The following is a 12078-nucleotide window of genomic DNA, read 5'->3' as shown; positions in this document are numbered from 1 at the left end:
AACCACTTAATCTGCTAAGACATTAAAAGTCATTTGAAAACATAAATATACTTCTTAATGATTGCAGTGAAATTTTTTTCTTCCTTTGGGACCTTCCTTTTGTGAGACAAATTGCTGGTTTGGGGATTTCCTTATTAACAAAGTAAGAGTCCAGAGTTTGTACTTTGTGTTTTCAGAATAGTGTTAATACTTTCAGTGTTTAGGAGAGTTAAAATTGTTATTAATCTTTTACTAACTTTCAGTGCTTATGTGACTTGTGAGAATATTCCTCTCCTTGGGTTTCTATATATTTTTAAGTAGAGCAATAATATAAAATTTACCTTAATTTTGATCTTAGTCTGGGTCAGCATTAGTCAGCTATACATCTTTTTTTTTTTTTTTTTTTTTACATCTTTTTTAAAAAGTCTACAAAATTAATTTTTTTAGAAAACAATTTGATGTTTTAGGTTTCATTCCTAGAAAGTAAATGAACATATATGATCTGTGAAAATGTTATTTGAAATCAAAAAAGCAGAAATGCTGTGATATAAAACAGCTTTTCTAAATCGCAGTTTTTAAAAGATATATATAAATCTCGAATTTTTAAAAAGAAAATTTGCATAACTTTGTTTAACATCTATATTTCAGACCGTGAAAAAGATCACAGCTCCTCTCGTCCAAGCAGTCCTCGTCCTCAAAAAGCATCTCCAGGTGGTTCCAGTAGCAGTGCTGGGAACAGCAGCAGAAACAGTAGTCAGTCAAGTTCAGATGGCAGCTGTAAGACATCTGGGGAAATGGTGTTTGTGTATGAAAATGCAAAAGAAGGAGCTCGGAATGTAAGAACGTCAGAACGAGTGACACTAATAGTGGATAACACTAGATTTGTTGTAGACCCATCCATTTTTACTGCACAGCCAAATACAATGTTGGGCAGGTTTGTATTGCTGTTCTTTGTATTGTTAATTATAAAGCACTTTAACATTGCTTTGTTTTTTTTTTCATTTGAAGTTTTACAGTAATTCTCTGGTGGAATACAGCGTTCCTGCTGAGCTTTGGAGGTTAGATAATTTGCTGAAGTTAATCCGGCTAGAAAGTGGTAGAGCCAGATCTTGAACTTGTTTTTATTTCAAATAATCTTTTCTATACCAGTAGAAATAGCAAATATATTAGTTAAATGAAGACAGGACACTAAAAGATCTCTACAGGTTGAAAGCATAGATTGTATTTAACAAGGTGAATTTAACAGTGATAATGCTTCCTTTACTTGGGGCTCCCAAATTCAACCTCCAAATACAGCAGGTATCAGCATTTCGTTAGCTGAAAAGTTAGCATGAGTTACCAATTTGATGTAGATACTTAAAAAAGAAATAATATTAACAAGTAGTTAGTAGAATGAAGGAGAGATAATTGTCTCTTAATCTGTACTAGTCTGGAGTAATAGATTAATATAAAGTTTGTAGTTATGGGAACCACAATCTAGAACTGATATAGACAATATGGACTAGTTATGGGAACTTCTGTCTAAGAATATAGACTTGATTTTTCAAAGTGTTCAAAACTCGGATCAGACACCTTTTAATTGTAAAATTAGTGCCTTTTTTCTATTCATTCTAATATAAAACGAAGGAGACACATAAATGAAATGGAAGTTTACATGAGGTAAAAAAAAAAAAAAAAAAAACAAACTTGTGTTTTTTGCTAGGTTGCATATGTAACTATTTGGCATACCTCTTGGCATATGTAACTATTTGGCATACCTGTGTGTGTGTGTGTGTGTGTGTGTGTGATTTGTAAGTACCTCTGAATACCGAATAAATGCCAGCATGTGACACTGTTTACATTTTGAGTAGACAAATATTTCCTTTTAACATTGGCACTAGACTTTACATCTGTACGAAAAAAAAAATACTTGAACTCTATAAGCTTTTATGTATTATTAGAAGCATAGGGAAGATTGTTGATGGGAGCTCTTAGGAGTATGACTCAACACTGATAATACTTTATATTTTTACCTAAACTGTAAAGGAACACAGTTAAAAGGTAGAAGTAGATATTTGAAATTTTTCTTCAGCTGATAGGCTACATTTTTCTTAAAACAAAACAAAAGCAAAAGATTTTTTTTGTGTTTGTGATCCATATTGATCTGAAAAGTATAGCTTTCCCCTTCTGTAAAAATTTCAAGTATTTTGAGAAAATTGCGTGACATTTGATTCCTGAAAGACTCTCTTCTTCTTCTTTTTTTCCCAAATCAGTGAAGGCTTCTTTTCATGTCAGTTGACGAAAGCATATCTTTGAGGATGAAAATTAATATTCATGGGAACTGTAAAAAACAGTTGGCATTCTTTTGGAAACTTTGAAATAAAAAAGCTTTTTTTTTGTTTGTTTTTTTAAATTTTTTAAAATTTATTTTAATTTTGGCTGCATTGGGTCTCTGTTGCTGCACGCAGGCTTTCCTCTGGTTGCGGCGAGCAGGGGCTACTCTTTGTTGCGGTGTGCGGGCTTCTCATGCGGTGGCTTCTCTTGTTGCGGAGCACGGACTCTAGGCGCCCGGGCTTCATTAGTTGTGGCGCGTGGGCTCAGTAGTTGTGGCGCATGGGCTTCGTTGCTCCGTGCCATGTGGGATCTTCCTGGCCCAGGGCTCGAACCTGTGTCCCCTGCCTTGGCAGGTGGATTCTTAACCACTGCGCCACCAGGGAAGCCCAAAAGCTTGGTTTTTTATAGGTTTCTGTGTTACAACAAAAGAGGGAACTATTGTTGAATAGAAAACTTAGATCAGCCATATTTACTTTAGGAATGGTGGCATCATTGAATTCAGAGGTTCAAATTCCTTTAATCACAATTTTAAAATTTTCTTGGGAGTTATGCATTATGCATTCAGCTTTTCATTTTGAAGGACCTATTTTGCAAATTACCTCTTTTCTAAATAGTTACTGTTAAAGGACCAACAACATGACTTGAAAAAATAGAAATTCATTTGTATTTTCTTTTTGTAAAAGTTAATATTAAGAGCTTGTTACTTATTTATTTAGAATTTTCATTCTCTTCTTAACTGGGTCATTCCTCCCTACCCCAGCATTTGATTGCTTGTTTTTCAGCTCTGGAATGCAAGTATAAGAATTTTGTGCAAAATTTGTTACATTTATAGTTAAGATTGTGAAAAGTAACCTAATCTGCATACCCTTATTTTACTTTTTTCTAGTTTAGATTACTATATGTGCTTCTTTATAGAATAACTTTGCGTTGAAGACAGTAGTTTTAAGGAAAAGGCACAGATAACATAGTTTTCCCTCCCTCCCCCTCCCTCCCCCTCCCTCCCCTCCTTCCCCTCCCCTCCCCCCTCCCTCCCTCCTTCCTTCCTTCCTTTCTTTTTTTTTTAAATAAGTACCTGATTATTTTTTATTTATTTTTTTTAATTTTTAAAATTAATTATTTATTTATTTTTTGGCTGTGTTGGGTCTTCGTTTCTGTGCGAGGGCTTTCTCTAGTTGCGGCGAGCAGGGGCCACTCTTCATCGTGGTGTGTGGGCCTCTCACTATCGCGACCTCTCTTGTTGCGGAGCACAGGCTCCAGACGCGCAGGCTCAGTAGTTGTGGCTCACGGGCCCAGTTGCTCCGTGGCATGTGGGATCTTCCCAGACCAGGGCTCGAACCTGTGTCCCCTGCATTAGCAGGCAGATTCTCAACCACTGCGCCACCAGGGAAGCCCTGATAAACATCCTTGAACTAATTTAATGACATAATTTAATGCTTAAATTATAATTCCTTTTTACTTTTGTACATGAAAACAGTTTTCCCTTTTGAAGGAATATCTTAGTGATATATTTCTCAATTATTTGCTACCATAGGATGTTTGGATCTGGCAGAGAACATAACTTTACACGTCCCAATGAGAAGGGAGAGTATGAGGTGGCAGAGGGGATTGGCTCTACTGTGTTTCGAGCTATTCTGGTGAGTGCTCTTTCTTATGTGTATTGATTGAATCAATTGACCCCTTCTTGTTAGGTACTTGGATTGGAAGCAGAATTCTATTTGGATATCTCTATGGAAGTATCCAGGGCATTTTTTAAAAAATACAATTTATCTTTTTTTGGTGTGTAAATATAATATGATATAAATAAATGAATTTTATAACCTTCATAAAGATAAGATAGGGGATAATTCATCTCTTAAGTCTGCACAGGCAATTCTTTTCAGGGGTTTAGTGGTAACATTTCTGTAGTCACATTACTCCACCCTCCTTAATTCTATTAAATACAGTAAGTTGATAATTTTTTACTACCAGAGAATAAATGTGGCTACTGGAATTCTAATATTTTATTGCATATAACTAACAATGGACACTTACGAACATTTAAAAGTCATCTCTAAAATGTATTTTTTACCATCTTTGTTTTAAAACTTAAAAAAAATTTTTTAACTTTTTATTTTGAGGAATATTTGAATTAGTACTACAAGTCCCTACTTATAATTTTAAATCAGTGATTAAGGTTTGATTTATAGTGTGTGATAGTTTATGCCACAGTCTGAAAATATGGTTTCCTTAAATAGTTTTGTGGGAAGAGGAGAGGGAGGATCCTGAGGCACAAGACAGGAAAAGTAGTTGATAGTGATCAGTACTAACAAGTACTTTGCAAGTACCAGAAGATGTCTTGCTTCCATTCATGTAACAACTTCAGAAATAATGTTGCTGTGGCTCTGAACCTCAAGAAGCTTGAGGCAGATCTTAATTTTTGGAGAAGTGCCTTTTCAGCTGCCCATACTTCCATTTGACCCCCAGTGGAGTTGATAAGTTACTCCATGACTCAGCTATGGAGTAACTTATCTGTAGCTCTGGGCCAGCCCCTAACAGCATTTTAAGTAGATTTTGGAAATAATTACTATTATTGTTTGTAATAATGTGGGAAACACCAAAGAACAGTATTTGGAAGAAGAATATCTAATTGTGTGTTCTGTTTGCATATATTTGAATATTTGGATATGATTTTGAAGTTCTTTACTAAAAACCTTAAATTTTGCTCAATTCTCTACGTAATATTTAAGGTAACTTAAAATATATCATTTAACTTCCTTAAAAAATTTTTAAGAAATTCATGGTAGTTATGTAGACAAATAACTTGTAAGGGGGAGAATACATATGCATTAGCATGATATAGTAGAGAGAAGAGATGCATAAGTAATGAGACCTGGGTGCTAATCTTACCTCTGCTGTTAAATAATTTTATAATAACTGGGTGAGTCAGTGAACCCATTTGGACATAAATTTTTCCTGTTGGTAAAATGAAAAAGTGGTTAGGTGAACGGAGGTCCCACCTAACTTTAAAATCCCACAGTTCCTCAGAGTACCAAGATTTTTGAAAATTCTACCAGCCCAACCTTAATAATAAGTTTTGCCTACCTCGTGCACCAGATGTTTTATGCATTCTTTACTTTTTTTTTTCAGGATTACTATAAAACAGGAATAATCCGTTGTCCTGATGGCATATCTATTCCTGAACTGAGAGAAGCATGCGACTATCTTTGTATCTCTTTTGAATATAGTACTATTAAATGTAGAGATCTCAGTAAGTATGATGTTTTTTGTGTGAGTGTTTGTAGAGTTAAAATATATTGGAATGAAATGCCTGAAATAATGCTGTTTACCTAGACTTCAAGTATTTGTTTAATTGAATTCTAGAACACTAATACCATGAAGATTATTTGTGAAAGTCCACAGAAATCTTTGTAAGCTCTTGGTGTAATTTTCCAAAACTTTCTTTCAACTTTAATAATTTTTTGTTTATAGACTCTCCCAGATTTCCTCTTCAACTGTCTCCTCTATCATTTGTTGCCAGTCTTCATCTCCCAGCTTGGGAGCCCTGGCTTTGGCCAAGTGTGGTATTTGCCTTCACTCCTCAGATCACCTCAACCAAAAATTTATAATTTTTTTGTACTTGCCATGTAATACAACATCCTAAGCCACTATGAAAGATATAAATAATTCTCAAAGAGAGTATTTGTCATTAAAGACTTTAGATTGAATACCAAATACCTAGCCCGCATTTATACAAAGGTTTAAATGACTTTATCCAAGAACTTCAAACATAGTCTCAGAGCAGGGTCTAGACCTTTGGAAATCTTAACTCTGTGATTGATATTTTCCTGTCACTCCCTTCCTTAGCACCCCTCCCTTTCACTGTTACATCATGCCTAAGAAAAAAGGTGATTATACACAGAAAAGTCAAAATGTATATGAGAATTATCAAATGTTGACTTGCATATTAAGTGGTTGGAAAAGTTCAGAAGAAGGAGATGTCATTGTGGGCTAGTGGGATTGGGGAAGAGTTCAGAGGAGACAGGTAGTAAAGAGTGAATAGGAATGATTTAGCAAGAATGGAGTAGGAAGGTTACTCATTTGGCGATTACAGATGTAAGTGATAGACTTTGGAAATAACCTAGTTGGTGCAGAGACTATACTGGGACTGGAAGGAGATGGGAATAAATAGGGGGGCCAGATTATGGAAGATCTTTAAACTAATATTCTTACATTTTATCCTATATAATGTGGGAAGCCGTTTTAAAAGTTTGCTACCTGTGGTTATAGATATATGTGAGTCCCAGGTATATGGTTATCTTCATTACCTAAAGTCAACACTAGTTTAGCAGAGTGGGGTCATACCTTCTCAACATTGATGTGTTAGAAATTGTGAATGGGAAATTTATTTAAATTTGTAAGGCAACTACTATATATTTAAATGTAGCTAACCTTCATGCTTAATTATGATCTAACTTCTTGAAAATGAGTGGCCTTATTAGGTCTGTTCCTAAGTACCGTTTTCTTTTTGCCAAATATTCTTTAAAGTCTCCATAGGGACAAAGGATTGGATGGTCCACCTTTGAGTCCATTTCTATATAAATGATATTTAAAAGTTTAAAGTCAAGTAGCTGGACAGCTGAAGCGTACAGCTGTAAACTTGAGCAAAGTTGTTTTTTCACATCTTAAAAAATGTTTTTTTGAAATCATGAGCATTAATTATGCTAATTTATAATTCTTTTTTTTTTTAATTTATAATTCTTTGACTTCAAGTTTTGTGTTTTTTTATTCATGGGACCATTTTAATTTAACTTTATATGATTAAATGTTGAATTTTGGTGACTGTCAGATAAAAAAACACAAGAATTCCTTATAGATGAATGGATTTTAGTTCTGTAATCCTTGGGACATAGTTTACCTTGCCATCACTGTTGAGTATCATTTATTTGTTATGGAATTAAAGGTAAGAATATTTATGTGTAATAGAAAGAAAATATGTGTAATATGGTTTTTCTAGACTTTTGGCCTTTAAATAATACTTGTGTTTCTAGATTACTTGTAATATGTATTACTGGAAATTTAGAGATTCCCATAGACTTTATTGCAACAAAGCTATATAGAATTTGAAGAGATAGAAATGGTCTTGTAAAATATAAAAGGATACTGTAGGTGTAGACTTGAGTCCAAAAATGAATTTTTTCCTGCAAATATGTGCCTTTACTGAATATTGTAATGGCACTTTACACTAGAATGTCTTTTTGTCTCTTACTTAAAATTATAAAAGTACTAAATGTATATTGAATAGAGCATCCTGGATTTCTTGGGCAAGTTACTTAAAACCTTGTTTCTTAGTTGCCTCATCTTGAAAATGGGAGACAGTAATGTTACTTACCTCACAGAGTTGTTGTGAGGATTAAATGGATAGTGCTTGACACATAGTGTTAAATAAGGGTTTGCTTTAAAAAAAAAAAGTAGCAAAATTAGGAAATAAAGGTAAAGTAAAATAAAAAATATTAAAGGATCATATTGTACATGCTATTTTATATTTCCACATGAAAATATATTGTGAATAACTGTATTAGAAAATATGCTTTAATAACAACTTGTTTAATGGTTTACATAGTTATCACTCATTTTCTGCATTTTTATTGAATACTCACTTTATACTAAATATTAGGTATGTAAAAAGCAACAAGAAAAGACAAGACCCCTGTCCTCATCATGCTTGCAGTATAGTGGGAAAAACAGATAAGTAAATTACATTGTGTTAGAGGAAGAATAGGGTACTAAATGAGCATGTAGGAGCTGTACCTAGCTCAGGTGTGCGGGCTTGAGGAAGCTTTCTGGAGGAGAGGGAAGAGGAAGCGTGTTTCAGGCAGAAGGAATGCTATGTTTAGCAGCAAGAAGATTAGTACAGTGAGGAACTGACTTGTTAATCTTCTGTCATAGAGCTTACCATATAGTGAAGGAACTTTGTGATAGGTTGGTAGCTCCCCAACTAGGCTATAATTTCTTCACTGTCCATATTCTCTTACCAGGTAAGCACTGTAATCCAGAAGAGGTTTTGAGAACCAGGGCTGGACTCACAAATGAAGGCCTGGGGCTAAGAGAAATGAAAATATAGTGTACAGGGTGAAAGTGGTATGGAAAATGAAATTTAAAGTTTGCAAAAGGACCAGTTCAGAAGGCCCAGGAAGAAAGGCACCATCCACGTGGGAGATAGTGGGATTGTAAGCAAAGATCAAAAAACTGAAGTTACATTTAGTTGGAGAAGGGAGATAAGAGGCAGAGACTACGTTTGGAGTCACAGAAATATAGAGACACTGAAACGACAGAGACACTTGCATGTTTTCTCTCTGTCTCCTCTGCCTTTCCTCCCCCCCTCCCTCCTTCTCTCTCTCTCTCTCTCTCTCTCTTTCTCTTTCTTTCTCTCTCTCTCTCCCTCCCCGCCTCCCTCCCTCCCTCTCTCTCTCTCTCTCTCTCTCTCTTTCTCTCCCCCACCCCAGTCTTGCTCTATTTTTCAGTTTATAGCATTAAATCAGTTTGAATTTGAGGACAGGGACTATACCTTTTCAACTTTGTGTCCGTAGTGCCAGGCACATAGTAAGGACTCAAACATTTGTTGAAAGAATAAACTCTTTTATCCCTTCATGCATTGTTTAGGACACTGTTCCATTTATTGTCATCTTCTCTAGTATCATTAGTCTTTCCCTCTTTGTATAGAGTAATCCTCAGGCTCAAACATACTCAAATCTGACCTGTGTCTATTGTAGACATTCAAAAAATATATCATTTGAAAACTTTTGAGCTTTTCATTGATTCTTTGAAGTTAATTTTTTGCAAGAATTAATACGTTTATTATACTGACTCCTGCTCCAACTGCTATGTCTTTCCATTTATTCAGTTTTCTTTTATGTCTTCTTCTGCTATGGTCTTATTAAGTTTATTCTTTGGTATTTTGTATTTTTGTTACTGTTGTGTGTAGAATATGTTCAGATTTTCTAACTGCTAACATATGAGAAAATCATTGAATTTTGTATATGTGTGTTTAGCCACCTAACCAAACTCTGTTTTATTTCTAATAGTTTTTCAGTTGTTTCTTTTATATTCTTGGTAGATAATTGACCCTGTTGTAAGTAAAACTTTTTATATCTTTTTGTCCTACTGAATTGACTATAATATTTTGAACAACGTTAAATTTAGTGGTAATCCTGGTACTCTTGTCTTTAAAGGCATTTCCTTTAGGTTTCACTGTCAAGTCACTCTTTCTTCATGACTCTTTCTTCAAGACTTTGGCTCTTCAACATCCGTCTTTTAGGTCTTCTGCTTATTTTTCTCTCACTTGCTCCCTGATCCTTCATACGTTGGATGTGGTCCTTCCCAACTGTTCTGTCTTCAGCTACCTTCTCTCTCACAGAATCTATACAATTAATCTAAGTGATGCCATTCATCACTGTGGCTTCAGATATTACATATACACTGTAGATTTCCAGCTGTTTTTTTTTTTAATGTATTATTTATTTTTGGCTGCATTGGGTCTTTGTTGCTGCACGCGGGCTTTCTCTAGTTGTGGCAAGCGGGGGCTACTCTTCGTTGTGGTGCGCGAGCTTCTCGTTGTGGCTGGCTTCTCTTGTTGCAGAGCACAGGCTCTAGGCGCCTGGGCTTCAGTAGTTGTGGCTCGCAGGCTCTAGAGCTCAGGCTCAGTAGCTATGGCGCACGGGCTTAGTTGCTCTGCGGCATGTGGGATCTTCCCAGACCAGGGCTTGAACCCATGTCCCCTGCATTGGCAGGCGGATTCTTAACCACTGTGCCACCAGGGAAGTCCCTTCAGCTATTCATCTCTAATTCCTACCTACCAGTTACGTATTTCTAGTTTACTATTTAACTTGTATAATTTTTTTTCCTTCTTAATCAGGCTTTTAATGAGTTCCATGCATATCGTACATATAGTGATGAACAAGACAGACATTGTCCCTGCATTTATGGAGTTTACAGTCTAGTGGGGAAGACAGGCATTCAACAAGTAATGAAAAGCTGTGAAAATGCAGTGAAGAAATGAGATGCTGTGACAAGTGTATGGTAAAGGGGCTCTGGAGGATCATTATCTGAGTCAGTGACATTAAAGCTGAGACCTAAGGGAATGGAAAAGAGAGTGAGAAGCTCTCCAGGCAGCAGAAATGGTATTTGCAGAGGCTCTCAAGTTGGAAGGAATATGACATGCTTAAGGCACTGAAAGAAGGGAAACGTGGCTACAGTGGAGGAGGTAGAGTGTGAGTGGTGAGATATAAGGCCAGAGAAGTAGGGAGAAAACAAAATTTATTAACTGAATAAATGTTTATTAACTGTACATTCTATACTAAGCACTGTGCTAAGTTCTGGGGATGCAGCAGGAACAAACCAGGCAAAACTTCCTGTTCTAATGGAACTTACACTCTTTTGGGGGAGACAGACAATAGACAAGGTAAACAGGTAACATATGAACAAATAACATATGGTATGTTAGATAGTGATATGTGCTGAGGAGGGAGAAAAAAGTAAGGAAGGGACAAAGTAATATGAGAGGCCGTCATTGCAGAGGAAAATTGAAGTAAATTCCAAGCAGAGGTTAACAGTGAGAGCAAATGTTGAAGCAGTTTGCCCGGCATGTTTGAGAGCAGCAGAGGCTAGTATAGTTGGAGTGGAGTGAGTGAGGGTGTCAGTAGTAGGAGATGAGGTCCAGGGGAGCGAGGTCATGTAGGGCCTTTATCTTTTGGCTTATACTCTGAGTGAGATAAGCCATTGGAGGGTTTTGAACAGAGAAGTGATATGATCTGTAAGGCTGCCATGTTTTACCATTTCATGGGCGCACTGTTCACACAGAGTTCAATGTAGACTCATGCAGTGCTGTATTCCGGATCTGACATATGCTTTAAAAGAATCACTGTTGGCTGTTGGGTTGGAAATGGACTGGAAGGGGAATTAAGATACACACAAAGAGGTAATTAGGAAGCTATTATCATAATTCAAATAAGAGATGATGGTGGCTTAAATCAGGGTGGAAGCAGTGAGAAGTGATCAAATTCTGGATATATTGGATGGTAGAGTTGTAAGGATTTGCTTGCTGATTGAATATGAGGTGGGAAAGAGAGAAAAGGACTTTACCTGGAAGTGTGGAGTTGCCATTAATTGAGATGGGGGGAGACTTCATGGGAGCAGAAATTTAAAAGCTTGATTTCGGACATGTTAAGTTTGAAATACCTATTAGACCTTCAAGTAGAAATGCTGAGTAGGGCATTGGGTATACATGTCTAAAGAGAGAAGTGTGGGCTGTTTATATGCGGGAGTCATCACTATATGGATAGCATTTAAAGAAAAAAAAATTAAAGGACTGTGCACACTGATCTGTAACCTCCTTTTTCACATAACAGGCTTAAGGACCAAGTTGAGGATTTGGGACTTTTATTCTAAGGATAGTACAAGCCATAAAAGGTTTAAACTAGAGACACCTATTTAGATTTGTTTGGCTGCGGTGGGGGAAATGAATTACACAGGGGCAGAGGCAGCTGATGGGTTCTACGGTAGTTTGGGTTAGAGTTACTGATGACTTGGACTGCGGGGGGTGCAGTGGGGCTGGACTGTGTTTTGGTTGTAACTGTTGTTCTGTCACAGACCATTCCAAACTTAGTAGCATAAAGTGTGATTATTCTTATTTTGTGGGCCAAGAATTCAGACAAGGTACAACAGAGATAGCTTATGTCTGCTTCACAATGTCTGTGGCCTCATCTTGTGAAGAATTGAAAGGATGAGGTGACTGAAAAGGCTGAAGGCTTC

At 36.3% G+C, this 12078-nt stretch overlaps 1 protein-coding gene across 4 annotated transcripts in view; it reads left to right on the top strand.

Annotated features, from left to right (window-relative positions):
• Positions 1-12078, top strand: part of BTBD10 (BTB domain containing 10) — a 78161-nt gene that overhangs the window by 55978 nt on the left and 10105 nt on the right. For all 4 annotated transcript variants that reach the window (XM_068556407.1, XM_068556404.1, XM_068556405.1 and 1 more), the window contains 3 exons: positions 628-913; positions 3824-3926; positions 5419-5539. In XM_068556407.1, coding sequence (XP_068412508.1) covers positions 628-913; positions 3824-3926; positions 5419-5539 — 510 coding nt within the window. The remainder of the gene's footprint in view (positions 1-627; positions 914-3823; positions 3927-5418; positions 5540-12078) is intronic.

The sequence above is a fragment of the Eschrichtius robustus genome, chromosome 11, assembly GCF_028021215.1.
Source record: "Eschrichtius robustus isolate mEscRob2 chromosome 11, mEscRob2.pri, whole genome shotgun sequence".
NCBI classification, from domain to species: domain Eukaryota; kingdom Metazoa; phylum Chordata; class Mammalia; order Artiodactyla; family Eschrichtiidae; genus Eschrichtius; species Eschrichtius robustus.
The sequence above is the reverse complement of the archived record's forward strand: the minus strand, read 5'-3'. Positions and strand labels throughout refer to the sequence as shown.